The sequence below is a fragment of the Cynocephalus volans genome, chromosome 6, assembly GCF_027409185.1.
Source record: "Cynocephalus volans isolate mCynVol1 chromosome 6, mCynVol1.pri, whole genome shotgun sequence".
Taxonomy (NCBI): Eukaryota; Metazoa; Chordata; class Mammalia; order Dermoptera; family Cynocephalidae; genus Cynocephalus; species Cynocephalus volans.
In genome coordinates, this window is record NC_084465.1 from 20,808,255 (window position 1) to 20,830,687 (window position 22,433).

A 22,433-nucleotide genomic window follows, 5' to 3' on the forward strand; every position below is an offset into this window, starting at 1 on the left:
ATATTAAAAATACGGTTTTAGTAAAGTCTGTGTTGTATTTAACAACAGACAAACTTCATGTTGAAATGAAAGGATAAATTTTTAAAGAGAGAGTAGAGTGAAGCTAGATAAATTCTTCTTACCAAAAGGGAAAAGGTGAGGTAGACAAGCCCAAAAGATAACAAGCATTGCTAATTTCACAATTAGGTTTATCAGCCTATTTTACCTCAACTGTTCATGGGGAACAGAAGCTGTGTGCAGAGTTATTTGTTATGCCTGGTACATACACGCATATCATGGTGAGAATGTTATTGCTGCCAAACTGTATGATAAATGATATTACTACACACCAATATTTTTTAAATATATATATAAACTTTATAAGTATTTTCAAAAAATTCTATAATCAAAATATTTCTGTGTAGATATTACTTTAAGACTGTATAAGGATAACCAAATCTATCAACTGTTTGAATTATATCTGATGACAATATGAAATCATAACCAAGTTCTCAAAAATATATTTTAAACGTCTGGTAGAAGTGGATGAGTCAGGGAAGAAACAGTAGTAGTCAGAGAGGAGAAAGAAAACTACAATATGTGGTGTCACTGAAGCCAAGAGAAGATAGTGTTTAAAAAAAGAAGTGATCAGTGTTGTCACTGCTGGGAGGTCATTAAGGTGAGGACTAAGAGAAAACCTTTGCATTTTGCAACGTGGAAGTCCTTGACCTCAGCAAAAATGGTTATGATATAGTGTGAGGGTGGAAGCCAGATTAGAATGAGAGGTGAGACACTGAAGATAGAAAATGTAGAGGCTTTTGGAAAGTTTAGCCATGAAAGGGAGGAGGGAGAATAGTAACCAAAAGGTGAATGTCAGATCAAGGCGAGGTTTTTGTGCTATTTACTTTTTTAGTGTAAGAGCTGTGAATGGCATATGCAGATGAGAAGGAGCCAGTAGAGCAGGAGAGGGTGAAAACACAGGAAAGAAAAGGGATAAACAGAGAGCAAGTATTCCCAAAAAACAAGGAGGGAAGATATGCAAAACACAGATGAGGAACTGGCTTCTGAGAACAGGGTGGGTTGTTGCAGGAAGGTGTATGGTAGAGAGAAGTTCCTGAGTGAGATCTGGTCTGAAGGCAGTCTTCTGTATAAAGAACGTTGTCTGCTGAGAATGAAGGGGAAGGACAAGATAGAAAAGTCTGAGGTCTATAAAAAATGGGATAAGTTTAAAGTAGTCTCTGTACAAAGTAGAAGAGCAAGATAAGAAGGAAAACATGGTAAGATGGCCAGGTAAACTAAAGAAACTGTTGAGTACATCTCTCTCCCCTATCCCCAGAATGTGGGAGACAAAATTAGGATTTGAATTTTCTCCGTAGCTAGTAATGTCATGAAATTAGAATCACGACTACAGAAAATTATCTTAACTTTCTCTCCAGTGATGTCACTAATGCCTAGTTTGGTCTGGAGAGTAGGAAGGAAGGAACTAGACAGAACACTATCTTCCTTCCTTATTTTACCACCACTGTTGAAGCTACCACCTATAAAGACTGCTGAAAACCTGATGAAATTGTCATTCAGACTCCCCATATCACATGATCGTGGAGTATACATAAAGCAAATGTATTTCGCAGGGCCTGGTTTTCCAAAGCCTTGCAGTTTCCGGTTTGGCCTAGCTTCTTAAAAGAAATGTTGACCTTGCAGGGGACGGGAAACTTCCAGGGCTAGTCTCTCTGTTGTAAGATAAAGAATTGTAGCATACCAACAGTTGCAGGCTCAAAGGACAGACAGGTTACTGATTGATATGTAAAGAAACTGGGAAATTGCTGCAAGAGGAGAATGCTTGCTAAGATCAAGCTTTTGTTGGTGGATCAACTTAACTTCTTGAAATTGCATTATGGAAGGTCACCTTGCTTGTTTTACTGAATGTTACCAGCTTCTATTGTTAAACTTGTTAAACTGTACTTAGCAAAAACCCCACCTATGTTCTCTTCCTGTAACTTCCTGGTCTGGAGAATAAATGCAGGAAGAGAACTCCAATTCGTGGTTAATTTCCCAAATGGAAGGAATGCCTTGCTCTTGAGGGTTCTGGGAAATTAACCCCTTTTCAGGGCTTCTCACTGCTCAGAAGAGATGGGCTTTGAGTAATCTTTGGCGGCTCTGTCACCCAGGGGAAAAGGGGTGACAAATCCATGGGAGGCAAAGCAACATGTGATCTGCAAAATAAAGACGGTTTTACTTCTTCCTTTTCAAAGTGGTTGCCTTTTATTTATTTTCTTGCCTTGTTTGGCCAACGTCCAACGGGTAAAAGAAATTTGCCCACGAGAACCAGGTGATAGGAAAAGGAAAAGAGTTTATTTCTGGCAGCCAGGGCTACGCAGACCAATCGAGAAGCGCAGCCCCGAGTTGAAACCTCTCACAGCTTTTATTTTTAGCTAGGCGGGAATTTTTCGCCCCTGACACAATCTAGCCAATGCAAGCAAGCCAGCAGTACATAAGCTAATTTTGTGGTTATCCCTGTAGCCCCTCCCCACCCTGGATTCCCCATTTATTTTAGCAAGCGATTTGTACAGAAGCAGAATGCATATGTTAAGGTCAGTAGGGGTTGGGGCGTCCCTTAACAGCCTGATTGTACTGGTTAGAACCTCCAGTACAACATTGAGAAGAGATGATACAAACAGATGTCCTTGTCTTGTTCCTGATCTTAAGAGGAAGGCATTCAGTTCACCAATTAAGTATGATCTTAGATGTAGGTTTTTTGTAGATGTCCCTTAGTCATATTAGGCCAGGGAAGTTTCCTTCTTTTCCTAGTTTGCTAAGTTTTTATGAGGAATGGGTGTTGGATTTTGTCAGATGCTTTTTCATCTATTAAGATGATCGATCATATGGTTTTCTTTTTTAGTTTGTTAAAATGATGAAACCCCACTTGGTCATGGTACAGTATATTACTTTTTATATATGTTGCATTCAATTTGCTAAAATTTTGTTTAGAATTTTTCCATCTGTGTTCGTGAGAAATATTGGCCTATAGAGTTATTCTCTTGTAACATCTTTTTGTCTTGTTTAGAATCAGACTAATGCTTACTTCATAGAATGAGTTATCTTCTCATGTCTTTCATTTTCTGAAAGACTGTGTAGCATTGATGTTATTTCTTCCTGAAATGTTTGGTAGAATTTACCACTGGAGCCATTTGGAGCCTGGAGGTTTCTTTGCAGGAGGGTAGTCTGTAGGGTCTGATTTTGGCACTTTGTGTCTTCACTCTTTTTTCTGATCACTCTTACTTACTAAAGGTTTATCAATTGCATTGATCTTGAAGAATCAGTTTTTGATTTCTCTTTTCTTTCTGTTTTCTGTTTCTTTGATTTCTGCTCTGATCTTTATTTTTTTCCTCCTGCTTACTTTGGATTTAATTTGTTTTTGGGGGGGGTGTTTTTTGGGTTTTTTTTTTTTTTTCTAGTTTCTTTTAGTGGAACTACAAAGATTATTAATTTGAGAATTTTCTACTTTTCCAATACAGGCTTTTAGTGCTATAAATTTCTCCACAAGTACTGCTTTGCTAAGGCCCTGCAGACGAGGATCCTTTCTTTTCTTTCAGTCACACAAAGCCTTTACTGTCATTTTTTTGTCTGCTTAAATAAGAATTGCAATGGAAAAGTATGAAGGAATAAAGGAGAAAGTTTAAATTCACAACAGCTCCATTTCACTTTTGTACTAAGAGTGCAAGGGAGAGTGTAACATTTTGATCCAGAGAAATATCTTTTTGATGAAACCATCTTATCGATTACTTACTGCAAGTATTTATTTGTTTTGTCTCACTGTAAGGACCCGTCCAGTTAATATCAATAATGGAAAGGAAACAATAATGGAAAGAAAACCAGTTTTATCTGTGAATTGTTTAAGCAATATCAACTAATTCCTATGGGTTTTCAGGGAGGGAGAGCTCATCATAACCATGGAAGATGTCATAGACAAGGTAAATCTTGCATTTGGTTGGGACTTGGAGAACCTATAGTATTTAAATTAATGAGGAAAAAAGGGGAAAGCAGGCACAAATGAAAAGGGGGAGGGGGAATTTTAGTGTGAATCAAGATGTTCAGAGCCCTGTCATTTTATGGCCATTGCCAGCTGTTCTTTCAACAGACAATCTAAATTCCCCCTCCCCCTTTTCATCTTGATTCAAGGTATGACTTGATGAGTTGACCAAACTGCAAAATGAATAATAGTTGAGAAAGTAAACTCTTTCACATATTTTGCTGCTCTGTAAAATATGAACTCTCCTTAAGAGGAAAGGGGCAGCTATTGAATTTGAAGCAGCATGGTGGTATAGAAAGAGAATGGGTTTAACTTGTTAAGACAAGTGAACAGATATGATGTTGATGGGTGGGAGGGGGGAGCGGGAGGGGGAAAGAGGAATCGGTAAAGGGACACAAAAATCAACTACATTGTATATTGATAAAATTAAATTAAATGAATGAATGAATGAATAAAAAAAGAGAATGGGTTTAGATCCCTTCTCTGTTACTAACTGAACCTCACTAAGAGTTGTTTAATTTCTTTCAGCTTCAGACTTCTCATATATTAAATGGAGATTTTAACCTCTTATGGTAGTTTGAAGATTAGAGATTATGTAGCATAGTACCAAATGTATAGTAGCTGGTCACTAGAGGAGGTAGTTGTAGTTGTTATTGTTAGAGTCTCTGTTAATCCTCAATGAATGAAAACTACTTTTTTAGTCCTTAAGTTCATTTTCTGACATTAACCGCCTCATTTATCACCAAGATTATATCATGTTCTTCTGATAAGTATTTGCATAACCCTGAGTTCCTTTTTTTAATAGCACTTATATTTAGAAGTTATATATTTAATTATGTGACTATTTTATTAATATCTGCCCCCTACACTAGGTAGTAAGCTCCATACAGTGGAAAGTCATGTCTGATTTTGCTCACCATTGTCTCATCTCATTGCCTTGCACAGTGCCTGCCATACAATTGGGCTTTAGTAAATGTTGAATGGATGGAATAAATTCTTAATAGCTAATACTGAGATTACCTTATAATGATGGCTGCATCTAGCAAAATAGTGATGCTTTCTTTGAAGAATTAAAACACATATCATATGAACTGTGCAAAATTTCAGTACTTGAACTCACCAGTGTTATGTGGTCACATATTGACATTATGCTGATTGAACTCCTTAGAAATGGAGCACAGGAATATATTTTATTATATTTAGCATTATGGTGTGTTATTTTCAGCTTAACTAATCATGACTTGAATTATTATCATACTGCATGTTAACTATTATGCAGAATTTCATTTCAACTTTTTGGTTATTTCATTTTGCAAGAAATGTAATTGTTTCATGAAACATTTGTGGCTTTTTTTTTAATTAATACATATTGGTTGTACATATTTATGGAGTACAGAGTTATATTTCAGTACATGTACACAATGATGCTCAAAACAGGGTAATTACATTTGCAAGAACTGTAATTGAAACTCTTTAGCTTTAAGAAAGTGAAAATGTCAGATGCCTAATTATTCTTCAGTCTTCCATCAATATAAATATTGTTTTCTTGCGATTTCTCATAAGGGAGAAGATGTCAACCGGACACTGGAAGGCGGAAGGAAGCCTCTTCATTATGCAGCAGATTGTGGGCAGCTTGAAATCCTGGAATTTCTGCTGCTGAAAGGAGCAGATATTAATGTATGTAGAGAGCATTATCTTCTAGAAGAAGTCTTGTTTTTTGCTGTGTGTGATTGATTTTTTTTAATGTTTATAGCCTCTTTATTCATAATAGCTCCAAACTGTAATTGTTTTCTATAGATTTTTAAATAGGTACTTGTAGAAACCTCATTCTAAATAAGAATACAGTCTGAAATTACTCATATACCAAATTTCTTATAACTTAGAAATATATAGTTGGGATTTTAAAAAATAAGCCAAATTGACTTTTTTAAGCTGATAAGACTGAGAGGATGTTTCCCCCTTGGTTGTTGCTTTTCAGATTCTAAAGCTTGGGGAGTTAACACCATCTGAAGTTAGCAAATGATTGTCATGTAATGGTGCATAGAACCCTACAATCATAGGATAAATCTAAACTGGATTGTTAGACAAAGGTCAAGTGATCAGACAGGAATAGTCATCTGACTCCAGCCTTTTGTAGCTTCTGCATTTCGTGGTTTTAGAAAAATGTTCAAGTAACCATGACAACAATTGAGATGAACTTTTCACATTTCAGGAGATACCATGTTACCTGACCAAATTGTGGCAGTCTTCTTTTACCTCCTCATCAGCTATGTCCAACCCCTCTGCCTCCCCGCTGCCCTTCCTTTCCTGGACCATATTGTCCTTTTTTCAGTAGTGGGGAATTGAAGCTCAGAGAGGCTAAATAACTAGTCACACAATAGGTGGCAGAGCCAAGATTTGAGCTTCACTACGCTGACTCCTAAAGAGAGACATTGCTTGTGGGTTTGGCCTCTGGTAGCTCCTCTAAGAGTCTAGAAACTTATCTTTGTGTGTATTGATTGTGTGTAGTAAAGCAAATAGGTAAACATTGATTTTGAAATATTTACAGGAATTCCCTAATTAGGTCTGGAAAGAAGGAAGAAATAAAAAGTGGATAAGTTTATCTCTTTCTTTATTATTTCATAGGCTCCAGATAAACATCATATTACCCCTCTTCTGTCGGCGGTCTACGAGGGTCATGTTTCCTGTGTGAAATTGCTTTTGTCAAAGGTGAGATTAATTGCTAATTTTTATTGCTTTTTCCATTACTGAGTAATTATTTAAGCTAAGTGTTCGATTGTTGAATTCATTTAAATTTTGTGTGGCAGCAAAGACAGAAAACTAGAGTTGGTATTCAAAATTGAGGTCTAGAATAATGTTACTGAAAACAGCTGGTCCACAAACTGTTGCCTGTTTATGATGGATAAAGAGCTTGAATTAGCCCTTTTATTAAGAAAATCTTGTTATGAAAAAAGTTAGCTGAAGTAAACACTGTAGTTAGTGATGTAGAAAATGTTATCATGGACGAATAACACTGTAGACTGGTGCCACATTCACAGACCACACTCTGAGTAGCACTGGTTTGAAATTTGTAAGCTTCATTTTTTGTAGTACATACTGAGCAAGATTATTAGAGGTAGCTTGCTGTAAGTAAGGGCTCTTCAAGTCATCTTGTTTCTTGATATGATTGAGATAGTGGTAAATTTGGAATTTTCCAAAATTTTTTTTTCTTTGCTATTGTAAGCTCTTAGACAGAGATCAAAATCCAGCCTCAGGAATTAACTAATTAGTTGCAGCCATTCTAGCTGTATTAAATGGAGTCTACAAATGTTGGAAAGTGAAAAATCTTCATGAAATAAGGCACCAATGTTAATCCCAAGCTTGTCATTTTATGAACATATTCTAGAAAGTGCTATTCATAATATTTCATGTGGGATCTTAAAATAAGCAAGGAAGAAATAGACATCAAATGAGTGCATGCACATAAAGCATTTTGCCACAGTGCTTGACACATAACAAGTGCTCAATAAATTATAGCTTTTATTATAACTAAGGCTGAACAGTATTTTATGCTTCATAGGATCAGCTTCAGTATTATATGGAAAAAATCAGGAAAAGTAGCGCACTTATCTCTTAACACTTTATTGACAACTTTTTAAAGATACAGTTCTGAAAGCTGTAAATTAAGATCCTCTCAAACCTAGGGTCTTTTTCTACCCATAGCTTCATATTAAATATTGTTAGTGGATTTCTTTAAATATATGTTTGTTGTGTTTTTTGGTTATATGTCAACAGCAATTTTCAGATACTGCACATCATACTGATATGAAAGATGTAATTCTCCAAAAGCCAAAATAAATGGAAGTATTATTCTTTGTCACTGTATCTATGGATCTGGTATCTATGATAGGGTGTGCTCACAAAGATTTCTAGTCACTGTGTCTCTCTCCTTACTGTCCATCCCCCACACACACACCCGTGAAAAGATTACAAAGTACCTTTGAATATTTCTAGATAATTTCATCCCTGAGGAAATATTTTTGCTTGCTGTATTAAAAACTGGTTGCTGTAGGCTACAAATATCGATTCACAGTTAATAAAAGATTTATATAATTTTAATATTGTATTAGTTAGTACTCTTTGTTTTGAGAATAACTAAACCCGGCTCAGACAGGCTTAAACAGTAAAGAGGTCTTACTAACTCTCATAACTGTGCAGTTGAGGCAGAGCTTGGCCCTAGGCTTAAGCCACATGACCAGGATCTGGTTTCATTTTGTCTCTCAGCTCTCTTCCTCAGCGTTGAATTAATTCTTATGGCCTCAACCTGTGAAAGAAACGAATGATTCCTTATTCTTATTTTTCCCTCTTTCCCTGACCCTTTCTACCCAGCCAAGGGTTTTTAAAAATTATTTTTAATTGACACATCGTAATTGTACATATTTATGGGGTACAATGTGGTATTTGAGTACATTTAGATGGTGTGTAATGATCAAATCAGGGTAATTAGCATATTCATCACCTCAAATATTTGTCATTTCTTTGTGTTGGGAACATTCAAAATCCTCTCTTGTAGCTATTTGAAATTATACAATAAATTGTTAACTGTGGTCACCATACAGTGCTATACAACACTACAACTTATCTTTTCTCTAGCTGTAATTTTGTATCTGTTGACCAACCTCTCCCTATACCCCTCTCCCTTCTTGCCTTCCCAGCAGCTAGTAACCACTATTCTACTCTCTACTTGTATGTGGTTAACGTTTTTAGCTTCCACAGGTGAGTGAGAACATGCAGTATTTCTTTCTGTGGCTGGCTTATTTCACTTAATACAGTGTCCTCCAGGCTCATCTGTGTTGTCATAAATGATAGGATTTCATTCTTTTTCATGGCTGCATAGTATTCCATTGTGTGTATATACCACATTTTTTTTATCCAGTCATCTGTTGATGGACACTAAGGTTCCATATCTTGACTGTTGTGAATAATGCTGCAATAAACATGGGAATACAATGTACTGATTTACTTTCCTTTGGATATATACCAGTAGTGGATTGCTAGGTCATATGATAGTTCTATTTGAAGGTTTTCTAGAAAACTCCATATTGTTTTTCATGATGCCAGTGAATGGTTTTGTTCTCTGAAGATAAAAACTTCCATAGGATCCTTTTTAGCTTAGAGCTCTGGTCATTCACTATATGAGCTGCTCTTAATCATGCTCTTTCCTTTTAGCCATATCTCAAACTATACATCAGAACAATTTTTCTTTCTGATAGGCCTCTCTTTCCTCCTAGGAAAAACAAAACAAAGTATAATTATTCTTATGCTAGAGAGGACCCAAAACCATTGTTTTGTATTCCTTACTCCCAAAGCATGATACTCCAGGTTATTCAAACCTTATGGTTATAAATTTCCATTGTTAAAGAATCTTCTACATTGAATGAGTTTCTGTGAAGCTGGCTTGATTTGCATGTACGTCAGGCCCTAATATGTTATACTAGAATGTGCTGTATAAATATGAACTGTGTTGCTAAATTACTGATTGTGGGTTCAGTTTTCTTACTTTTTTTTTTTTTTTTTTAAGATGACTGGTAAGGGGATCTTAACCCTTGACTTGGTATTGTCAGCACCATGCTCTCCCAAGTGAGCCACAGGCCGGCACTCAGTTGTCTTATTTTTAACTAGTTTGTTTTACTTCAGCATATATCATTCTTTGGTTTGTGTCTGAGCCTTGATTTTTGTAGCCAAGTAAATGACATTCAGAGACAGCTATACTGATGACAGGTTAATTATAACCATGTGCTATTATTTGTTTTATACGAATGAGTGGGATTTTTTTTTACTTTTTTGAAAGCAGCTGTATCAGTCCATTTTTGTTGCTTTTAACAAAATACCTGCAACGGGGTGATTTATAAAGAAAACAAAATGTATACCTTACTGTTTCTGAGGCTGGGAAGTCCAAAGTCCATCTGGTGCTGGTGACTGTGACCCAAGGGCCTCACATTACAAGATGGTGGAAGCAGAGAGAGTAGAGAGAGAGCAAGAGACTCTCCTATTCTTTTAAAGCCCTCAGAACCACACCCCTGACCACCGTTTTTAATCCATTCACTACATAGTCCTACAATCTAATCACCCCTTCAAGGCTCCATTTTTCAATTACCATAATAGAATTTACCACCCTCTTAACAGCCGCAGTGTGGGCTAAGTTTCTAATACATAAAACTTAGGATACAATTCAAGCTTCAGTGAGTCTTGGGGGAACATAATTCAGTCTACTACAGCAGCATAGTAAGTTTTGATTCTTTTTCAAAATTAATTACTTTGATTTTATTATTGCATAAACTTCTTTAATGGATACCCTGTAGTCTTGTTAGCCAATTTTGGGGGGGGGGGGGGAATTGATTATGCTCTTTCAAAAATCCTTAATTGCTAAAATAGGGCTATTCCAGTGTATCTTTTAAAAGTTACAATCAATGTTTGCATTAAGTCCAGTTTGTTCTGCCTTTTATCAAAGTAGAATCCTTATAGATTATTATGAATTCATTTTAAGGGACTTAGTCTAAGAATTTTTCCAGTTCATTGATATTTTTAATGTGTTTTCCAGCTGGTATATCATTAGCATAGGAAATAAGGCAAAATACTAAGCAAGAACTTAGAACTCAGTATGATCAAATTAACGGAAAAAAATCACAAAAACAAATAAGATTGCTAGAATATTTAAAGTCAGACTTTTTGTGATATGCTATATCTCTTATAATTTGCTGTCAGCCCAAATACACAGGTATTATTATCTCTATTTTATGGATAAGGAAGCTGTCTCAGGGAGGTCTAATTGCCTGAAGGTCGAATACTCATGTGATGGAATCAAGATTTCCTCCAAGATCTGTGAATTCAGCAGCCCGTGTTCTTTCCATCACTTGAGAATGCTTTTCAGAATTACTGTCAGGATAGTTATGAGAAAAGGAACATGTACATATCTGCAGATAAAAAACCATTTGGCCTGATTTTTCATTGGTCAGCTGGTAAGTGAGAAAAATGTGCAGATTAGCAGATGTGGGACTTCCATTTCAAGATTGAGTTCTGAGCACATGCTGTGGTATCCACTTTCTGCCCCCAGTGACAGAAAAGATGTTTTTTAAGTGAATGAATCAGTATCTTTTGAACCATGTATTAGGGTTCTCCGGAGAGACAGAATCAACAGGATATGTTATGATTATGTGAGAGGGATTTATTAGGGGAATTAGCTCACTTGGCTATGAAGAAAAGTCCCACGATAGGCCGTCCATAAACTGGATGCCGGTAGCATGGCTCAGTCCAAGTCCAAAGGCCTCAAAAGAGGGAAGCTGATGGTGTCCTTGGTGTAAGTTCGGGAACCCAAAGGCTGAAGAGTCTCAAGCTCTGATGTCCACGGACAGGAGAGAAGAGTGTATGTATCCCAGCTCCAGCGGATTGAGAGAGAGAGCGCGCTTCACCTCTTTCCTCTGTCTTTTGTTCTCTCCAGACCCCCAGCGGAATGAATGGTTCCCACCCACACTGAGGGTGGGTCTTTCACACCCAGTCCACTCAGACTCTCATACTAATCTCTGCTGGAAACACCCTCATAGACACACCTGAAAAGATTGCTTTACCGGGTTTCTCAGCATTCCTTCATCTAACCAAGTCGACATCTAGAATTAACCTTCACAGACCATAAGATGGGGTTCAGAGAGACAGAAAGCATGCAGGATAGGGTCAAAGAAGGAAACATTCCCAAATATGAACAAAACAGTATTGTTGCAAAAGGTAAGAGCTAATCCAAGATTGCCCCAAGCCCAGAGGTGCCCAGTACCCCTGAGCAACAAATGGAGTAATAAGTTGGATGTGCTTCAGGAGGAAGCAAATTAAACCTAAAAGGAAAGACTGAGATGCAAGAAGGAATCATGGGCAAGAAATTAGTATGTGAATAAATCTAAATAGTAAAATACAAAGCAAATATTAAAGCCTTTAAAAATAAGCTCGAGAGGCTAGCCAGTTAGATCAGTTGGTTAGAGTGCAGCCTTGTAACACCAGGGTCAAAGGTTCAGATCCCCATAACCTGCCAGCTGCCACATAAATAAATAAGTAAGTAAAGCTAGAACCAAAGAATTGGTAAATAATAACAAAAAATGGAAGGGGGATGATCAAAGCTCTTGCTACTTTCTCCAAATCCAGAGTTTATGAGAATCATTAGTAAAACTGGTGAGAAGAGAAAGGGAAAGGAGTTAGATGAAATAGGTAAAGATGCAGGCTCAAGAAGCATCCTGGGAAGTTTAGCAGTAGCAGAGGATGGAGAGTGTGAAAAAAGAAGCAGCTGAAGTAAGCATGGGAAGCAGACATAAATGACAGAAAAGTGGCAACTGAACAGCACAGCAGTCAGTATAAAGGCCAAGCCCAATGCATTTCAGTCTGTTTTTATCAAAGCAAGAACAGTCAGACTGTGTAATCATGTGTCATTTAGAATTGTAAGTATCTCGGTTGAATAAAGTTCCCCTTTTTTGCCCTAAAAAATCTTCACCAGAAATTTTTGGAATAATAGTGATACTTAAAAGGTGGTACAAAAATATCGTCTAATTGGAGGTTGGCAGACTTTCTTAAAGGATCAGGTGTGCCTTTGCAGACCATATGGTCGCTGTTAACTTTGCCATTGTAACACTAAAGCTGCCATAGACTATACATAAATGAAAGGGCATGGTTGCATTCCAGTAAAACTTTATTTGCAAAAACAAGCATCTTGGTCATAGTTTTCCAACCCCATTTCAGCTCATAAATAGTTTGGGGTTTACAGCTCACATCTCATTAAAACCCTAACCCTGGGTAAGATGATCCTTCCCAGGTGATACAAGTTGAGTGTATCTTTTTGGATGCTTCTGTTAGACTATGCTGAGCTTATTTGTTGAAAAGTCTTGTTAATTAATGTAACCAAGCAGGAGCTTATAGGACAGTTATCTGGAATTTTTATTGTTCATTTTTGAACTGGTCTTTCTGATTAAAATCTCAAATACCTGAATAAAAGCAATGTTGCATGTACATATTATTTAGAAGAGAGTTAATCATGAAATAGTACTCTTAAACTATAATATTATTAGCTGGTAAACTTTAATAAGTCCAAAATTCATTTATTTTTCACCATTACATATAATTTGAAATCTTAATCAAGTTTTGAGGTTAAAAAGCAATTCTCTAAGAGAAATAATAGTAGTTTGCCTATTGCATCAATACACTATCATGTTGGACATTTCTTTTAATATTAATATTTAATATATATTAAATTTTCTTTAATATTTATTAAACTTCTTTACAATTTATGTAATCCCTTGTAATTTATATAATTGATAATAAAGGATTTTAAGAAGTTCATTGTCCCTGTTCCCTAATCCTAGGGAAAACCATTTCTAAATAATCCAGTGTAGGATAAGATGGAGAAATACCCTAAATATTTACTTCTATTTTCAATCTTTTGAAGGTGTTACATTCGCCATAATTTAGAATTTAGACAGATAAGCTTGCATTCATTACCCTAGTGTGTGTTCACACTCCATTTCTAACATAGTATATAATGCTATTAAAAATGACTTCTCAGTCTTCTGTAGGAATAGAAATTCTTTTAAATAGGAAGAATTGTATCCCAGCATGAGATAATCAAAATCCTGTGAACTGAGAATTTAATGACAGTTTATAAACATTGTAATTAATGTTTTATTCTTGGTTTACAAAAATAAGCTGACAGCATACTTAATTTGTTATTATAAACATTCTGTTATTAGTGATTAGAGAGGAAGAAGTCCAAAAGAAACTTTACTTTTCTGTTTTCCTTCCTTTCTCTGTTTCACACCATGTCAAAGAATTTATCTCCATAGGAAGTCTACTCTAATCTTAACAACAACAAAAAATACATATAACCACTGATTATTGCACAACACTAATTTTAGTGACTCACAGCTGTTTCAGACCACTCTGTAAGTTAACTGTTTCTGGTTTGTTGAGTAGTATAAAAGAGTGAGATACAGAATAAAGGTTCACTCACCTATCTTGCTTTCTTAGTCAGTTTTGTGTTTCTATAACAGAATACCACAAACGGAGTAATTTATAAAGAACAGAGATTTATTTCTTACAGTTCTAGAGGTTGGGAAGTTCATGGTCCAGGCCCACATCTAATGAGGGCCTTTTTGCTGTGTCATCCTGTGGCAGGAGGGCAAGAGAGCACAAGAGGGAAAGGGGGCCAAAGTCATCCTTTTATCAGGAACCCACTCCCTTGATAACCAACCCACTTCCACAATAATGGCATTAATTCATTTACGAGGGCAGATTCCTAATGGCCTAATCACCTCTTAAAGGTTCTACCACTCAACACTGTTACATTGAGTATTAAGTTTTCAACACATGAAATTTTAGGAGACACACTCAAACCATAGCACTTCCTTTTATGAAAAGGAAGTCAAAATATTTAATGTCTTATGTACAATTGCTGTAGAGAATAAAAAATACTAAACGTCAGTCTGCTAGGAAAATGTAGAAAACCATCTGATCTGATAGCACTGATTTATGATAAACAGATTTTCTGTGCTTTTTTTAAATCAAGCAGCCAGGTAATAATAAAACCTGAATATCCGTATCAAGTACCAGCATTATCAAGTTCTCAGGGAAGTGTGTATGGTTCTAATTTTACTGCTTGAATTGAGAATCAGCTGTCTAAGATATAAGGGCTGGAAGTCTGCCCTTTTCAGCATGAGCAAATAGGTGTGTGTGCAGGTAGAACCAACACTTTTTTACTCTAATTACTACCCTAACTCCAATAAAATCTAAATAGCTTCATATATTCTCAAGCACACATTTTATGATTATTTGGAACCCCCAAAGTACTGTTGCATATAACGTGGGCAAGTTTGGTTTCAAAAAATTTTTAGGGCCAGTGACCATCTAAGAACTCAGCAATGCCTTTCTGAATGGCCTATTTTAAGAAGAAACCACACATCATAAGGGGCCCACCAGAATGATACAGCTACAAAATTTATCCTCTAAATAACTGAAGAACCAATTGTTAAACTGTTTTCGTAGGTTTTGCAAATCTCATACACAAGTATATGCCCATTGTTAAGCTCGTTGTTTTTACCCATTTAACTTTTAGATTAGAGTACATCATTATTTTAGACAGTTTCTGTTAGTGACGTACACTATGTGCTGTGGCACCATATACCCCCAAATCTAGTTCTCAGTTCTGCTTCTTAATAGCTCTGTGGCTTTGAGCAGGTTCCTTAACATCTCAGCCTAAGCTTTCTCTTCTGCAGCACAGGGCCAGTACTTAACACAGAGTTGATGTGAGGACAAAATAGTTCACTGTTAAATGGCATATCCTGTGCACAAGTATTTTCTTAAGTGCTTTACATATATTAATTCTTCTAATTATCACAGTAATCCTAAAGTAGATATGCTTTTTATACCCAGCTTTTCCTTTGTGGAAGCTGAGACACAGAGCAGTTAGGAAATTTGCCCAGGATCACTCAGCTGGTAAGAAGGAGAGCTGAAAATCAAATCCAGTTTGGCTACAGAGCCTGTGTCTGTAACCACCATATTGTACTGCCTCTCAGTATACAGCCAAGTAGTTAAATGAGATAATATGTATAAAAGACTTGCTACAGTAAATACTAAGAGCAGTTAGGATTGATGTACCTCTCAGAAGAAGAAAGACTTGCTTCAGGAGTGAGGATTCTTTGAAAAATCAAGCTTTATGAAAATAACTTTGTTTCAAGTGTAGACAAACTTTTTTATCTAAAACTTACGATGTACCACCTCGTAAGTAATATAACAGCTCAATATCTGAATATTCTTGGAGAGCAGTGATTTGAAGGTTCATTTATATTTACCCTAACCTCATATTTCTGTGATGAATTTTACTCTGAAACTTTGAAGTGATCTTTCTTTCCTTGCTAAATATGATAGCAGTAGAGATGTTAAAAGCGTATTTTCACATAACATAAGAACAAACCCAAGACTGTTATATATGCAACTGAAAATGAACTATAATAACTGTGTCCAGACAAGAAAATGAAATGTAAAATGTGTTTCATCGCTCATATATGTGTGTGGGTCTCATTTGTGAATTTTTGTAATATGAATAAGTTGGGCTGGCTACTTTTGAAGTTCCTGCCTCTTAAGAGTTAAGTGAGATTAAAAGAATTGAATCAAAAAAAAAAAAAGTGAGGGAGATTAGACAAGAATAGCAACACTTAGCCCACCATGTAAATTAAAGTTCTTAGCAAATGCTGTAGTTCATATATGTCATCCCCTGTTGCATAGTTAGCATATCGTTAGAGAGGCAGAATGGTGCAGATGGAGGAGCTTGGCAGTGAAGTTAGAAAACCTAGATTTGAGGCCTGGTTCTATGACTTAATAGCCAGTAAATCACTTTACATCCAAACTCAGTGGGATTAATAGTATTCATACCTCAAGATTATTCTTAGGATCAAAAAAGGTAATGGTCTCTCCCTCTAGTTTTAGTACTTGCCACACTGATATATTTGCGTGTGTGATCCTTTCTTCTGGTCCAGCTACATTGTGAGAATATGGGAAGAACTAGTCTCTCATTCTCTTTAATGCCCTAGCATAGTGGTCAACAAACATTTTCTGTAAAGGGCCAGATAGTAGATATTTTGGGCCTTGTTTGCCGTGTGGTTTTGTCACAACTACTCATCTCTGCCTTCATGGGACAAGAGCATCCATAAACAACATGAAAATGAATGGATGTGGCTGTGTTCCAGTAAAAATTTAATTACCAAAACTACATCAGGCACTTAATAGAAACTCAGTAAATATTTGTTGAATTGACGTGTAAATTGAATGTCTGTGAAAATGTTCTCTAGCTTTGAAAGTGATCAACAGATGACACATCATACATATACTGTCCCACAAACTTCTTTATTTTTCTGCAAGAGATACAAATAAGTTGCAGATATCTAAACATAATAGATTCTAAAATCTGGATCTCATCCTAACATTTTTGGGGGAGAGGCCATAGATAATTTTCAGATAAAGTTAGCATAGACACAGGATTTGTAGTCAGAAGGCTCTTGTTTCTATAATTTGCTGACTGACCTTAGGCAAGTTTCTTAATCTGTCTGATCTTAAAAACCTCAATCTACAAACTAAAAATCTTCTGCTCAGCAGAGGAAATAATCAACAGAGTAAAGAGACAACCTGCAGAATTGAAGAAAATATTTGCTAACTACGATCTGACAGGGGATTAATATCTAGAATATACAGGAGCTTAAACAACTCAGTAGCAAAAACAAAACAAAAATAATTCAATCAAAAAATGGACAAATGAGCCGAATAGGCATATCTCAAAAGAAGGTGCACAAGTGACCAATAGGTATATGAAATGCAGGGGAATGCAAATCAAAACCATGATGAGGTGTCATCTCACTCCAGTTAAAATAGCTATTATCAAAAAGAAAATAAATGCTGGTGAGGATGCAAAGAAAGAGGAACTCTGATAGTGGGGATGTAAATTACTACAAGCATTATGGAAAACAGTATGGAGGTTTCTCCAAAAAACTAAAAATAGAACTACTGTATGATCCAGCTATCCCAGTACTGAGTATGGTTTCAAAGGAAAGGAAATCAGTATATCGAAGAAATACTTGCACTCCCATGTTTATTATTGCAGCACTATTCACAGTAGCCAAGATATGGACTCAACCCAAGTGTCCATTAAAAGATGAATGAATAAAGAAAATGTGGCATATATACACAATGGAATACTATTTAGCCATAAAAAAGAATGAAATCCTGTTATCATGCAACATGGATGAGCTTTAAGGACATTAGGTGAAGTGAACAAGCCAGGAACACAAAGAGAAATACCACATGTATTTCATATGTGGAAGCTAAGATTGTTGATCACACACAAGGAGAAAGTAGAATGGCAATTACCAGAGGCTGGAAAGAGTAGAGGGGAGAGGATATAGTGAGAGGTTGGTTAAGGGATACAAAATTACAGCTAGATAGGAGGATAATATCTAGTGTCCTGTAGCACTGTATGGTGACTATAATAAACGGTTTTTTGTATACTTTGAATTAGCTATAAGAGGATTTTGAATGTTCCTAACACAAAGAAATGGTAAATGTTTGAGGTAATGGGGGAAAAAAAGAATCAGTGGGTGGCAGGGTTTCAGGGGAGGAGGAGGGAGGGATGAATAGGTGGAGCACAGAAGATTTTTAGGGCAGCATAACTACTCTGTATGATGCTGTAATGGTGAACACATGACATTATACATTTAGGAAAACCCATAGAACTGTACAACACAAAGAGGGAAGTCTAATGTAAAAATGAATAATCACTGATAAATATTGATTCATAATTGTAACAAATGTACCACACTAATGTAACATGTTAATAATTAGAAATTATGTGGGGAAGGGAGGTAATGGGAACTAGCAGAACTTTCTGCCCAATTTCTCTGTAAACTTAAAACTGCTATAAAGTCTATTAAAAAAAAAAAAAAGAACCTCTGTCTGTAAAGTAGAATTAGCAATGCCTACTCCATGGGGCTGCTGTGAGAAAAAAATAAGATTACATTATCTGCAGTATTATGTTAAAAACTCAAAACTGCTACAGAAATGTAAGGGACATAACATTCACTGGTTTTAGTATTATTAGATGCTGTGGGGTACCCAGAAATTGTCTTTACTGGGTCTCCTGTCAATATGTAAATTAAGTATGAAATTAAATATGCTCTGAGGTTCTATTTATGTATAAATAAATTGCACAATATGTATTATAGGTATTTGAATAATTTTAATGTCACTAAATACCAAATCTATTTTAAGTAGTCTCCAAAATTTAATTGTGTCTGTAAGCTCTATGGCAATGGTAATATGTAAGTGTGTATTTAAATAGTTGAAAGTTCTGAGATTCTGAACATTTTATCATAGTACCGTGGGACTGACTACAAACACATGGCCTCAAATGACGAGAAAATGGGGTCTGTATGAGCCCAGCGTGGTTTTTCAAGACTGTTCTAAAATGGATATGAATTGATTCAAAATAAATGTTTAGCAGTATGCTTTCTATTATAGTGGTGCATACTTAAGACAAGATGGTAGAAAAGGTACTTTTTCCTTTTAATTTGGATGCATGTATTCACTAAGGTTACGATTTATAGTACTAAATATGCACTTACACTGTTACCCAAATGTGAATTTTTTAAAATATTTAACAAATTGTAATTGAAATTGAAAAATTTTCAAATATTTAACAAATATTTGTTGAAATCTGCTGTATACCAGGCATTAAAGGTACAGAGATTAATATAACAAGGTCCCTGCCCTCATGGAACTCAGCCTAATTTTTGGAGGTTAGGTTTGTTAACAGATAATTACAGGCTATGGTGAGTGCTAAGAGAGAGGTGGAGGTCAGCCATGAGTAACAAAAACCCATACTACAGTGATCTGAACAAGAAAGCAGCGTAGAACAAGATGTCTGAAGGTGTGCAGTCCAAGGCTGAGCCGCTGGCTGTACTGTGTATATCATCAGTATCCCACACACTGTCCCTCTCCCCAGTCCTTATGGTCACAAGATGACTACTGAACCTCCAGGCATTGTGTCTGTGTTTGGGGCAGGAAGAAGGGAAAAGAGCTAAGGACTTTGTCCTCCTAGGGCTTTATTGGCAAGAGAAAGATGTCCACAGGAGAAGCCAAAATAATGTCTAATGGCCACATCTAGTTTTAAGAGAGTCTGAGGATTCAGTTTCTTTTAGAGGAAAGCAAGGAAAAAGGGGGTTGGTTGCACTGGGCATTGAGTGAGCCAAGCTAAGTATCTACCTCAGTATTATCAACAACATGCCATGGGCATACTGAGAAGGAGGAGCCAGCTGCCTGTAAAATTCCAGAAGGGCTACACAGAGAATGTAACTATTGAGTAATAGTTAATTGGGTGGTTTAAGAGAAAGAACAAAGAATTTCTTTGTTCCTTACATTTTTTTTAAAGTCCTTATGAGACATTTAATATCAAGTAAAAGGAAGTACACTGTATTCATTCAAATACTGGGGATATGTGGGTGAACAAGGTAAGTCCTCTGCCCCTGGAGACCTCATTTTGTAGAGGGGAAGACAGAGTTAACAAGTACTCAGATAAATATAATTTAATTTCAGGTAGTAACAAGTACTGTAAAAAAAATATATAGGAAGATATCTTTAACTATTTTGCATAGAAAGTTTCTTAAGGGTATTATATACTTTTAAGCAGAATAAATAAGACATGGTTAAACCTTTCCTTGAAAACTTGTCATCAGTATCAAACCCTCTGCGGTCTGTTTAAGTGTTTTATTTGTCCTTACACTTACTAACTCTAGTTCATTATTAAGCTTTAGAGGTGGTTCAATCTTGGTTTCTTTCTTGCTCCAGTCATGTCAAGCTCTAGTCAGATATTACTGCCATTTGTGTGACCACATTCAGTAGACCTCCTTTTCTATTTTGTTTCTGATTTTATTTGGACTGAGAAAATCCATGTTTGAATTATAAGCTTCTGAGTAAGGACCCCAGCATGCTTCTATGAAATAATAAAAAGCCTAGACCCTGGAAAGCTGTTTCAATGATTTTTAATAGTTTTAGATTTACTTCCTAGTTCAAATCAACATAAGGTTGCTGGAATCTTGACCTGATTAAGTATATGTCATAAATGTTAAACTAGAAACATTTCAAGAGTTCCTTGAATTGGTTTTAATCCTCAGTTGCAGGACTTTTTCAAACATTTATTTTGTGTTTGATTCTAAACTGCTTTCTCTCCAAGAGTGAATTAAGTATCAAAACTATGGCTGCTAAATTTTTCTTCTGAAGTGATTGGTTATATTCTAAGGTTGTAAAACAAATTTATACAGAAATGTCCACCAAGACTGTGTGTATCCAAGTGCTGAGTTTTGGTCTGAATTTATAAGTTTTTCATTGAAACAAAGCTGTTTGGTATCCTGACAATTGATCAATGTAACCATTATCCACGTCTTCACCACAGAAGACGTTTGTCAAGGTATCAGATAACCTCAGTACAAGTTTTAAGAGTTTCATTCTTAAAATGTCACTAATCCAGTTTTCTTGGCCTATCTGTGCATGATAAGAACTGATGGTATGAAGTAGAATTAGGCTATCTGAAGTAAAGTAGACAAAGGTAACAAGCAGGTAACGATATAGTCTTCTTGTTTCATGTCTGTGTATCTTATCATTCCACTAGGTTATAAACTATTCATGGGCAGAGATAGCATGACTTGAAATTTTTTTAACATTCCTTATATTCCACCACATACTGTCAAATACCTGATTATGTAAAAGTGTGACTTTTGAAGATCAATAAATTACTTGTAGTGCCTTAAAGCTTTTACCCCCTAGAATGACAAACAGCCTGTCTGTCTACTTGGGCCACTTTAACTTGGCCATAGCAACTTTTTCCTCCTTCAGAAAATTTTATCCCCTGAATCATTCTCTAAATATAGGCAAATGAACCTATTCCTGATTCCAATCAGGGGTCAAACTGAAAAAAGTCTTAAATGTTGAAATTACCTGAAAATAAATAAATATTTTATATAGTGTGTTAGTGGGCAACATATTCACAATGTAAATATTTTGTCTACTCACAGTACTAGGTCTTCAGTGAATAATACTATAATTGCTTTATTGAGTCCCTTATTATGTATGTTTAGTCCCTATCTATATGAGTTAATTCTATAAACATTTACTGATTGCCTGTTATTGGCTCTATACAAAGCCTTGAGAATTTAAAGACTAATTAGCTTGGTTCCTGCCATCAACATATTTAGTCTAGTAAAGGGAGACATATATGTAGAACAACCAGTACATTGAAGCATTGTGATTGCTGTGAATGTGTATTTTGGTGGGGACATGAAGAAGAGGTCAAGTGTGGTCTGGGAGTCAAGGGGATAGTGTGTTATAAGTAAGGATGTCATTACAACTCCAGGTACCACAAATGTAACTTCATAAAGCAGCTGACACTTGAGCTGAACCTTGGAAACTTAGTGTATAAGAGTCTAATAGGGATTGGGGGTACCATTCCAAGCAGAAGCAACAATGAGAAATGAGAAAAGTCAGAGAGACAAGACCACACTGCATTAGGGTAGGGGGAGATTGTTCAGCATAGCTACAATGTAGAATGGAAAGAATTTAGCAAGAAATGTCACTCAAGAGGTTGGTACTAAGCAGATTATGTTTTCAGGTGTCATGTCATTTACCTTTCTTGTCTTTTTTGAGGATACCATTAAAGGCTTTTAGGTAAGTAAGTAGTATGATCAGACTTACATTTTAGGAAGATCATTCAAACAGATGTTTGGAGTCTGAATTGGAGTGGTGTAAAAAGTAAAAAAAAAAAAGATATGAAGCTATTGCATTGGAAAGTAATGGTAGCAATGAAGAAGCAAGGACAGATGGG

General features: G+C 36.0%; 1 protein-coding gene across 1 annotated transcript in view; it reads left to right on the plus strand.

The window, feature by feature from the left end:
- MTPN (myotrophin) overlaps nt 1-22,433 on the plus strand; it is a 54,826-nt gene that overhangs the window by 24,756 nt on the left and 7,637 nt on the right. Inside the window, exons 2-3 of the mRNA XM_063100890.1 lie at nt 5,573-5,686; nt 6,635-6,718. Coding sequence (XP_062956960.1) covers nt 5,573-5,686; nt 6,635-6,718 — 198 coding nt within the window. The remainder of the gene's footprint in view (nt 1-5,572; nt 5,687-6,634; nt 6,719-22,433) is intronic.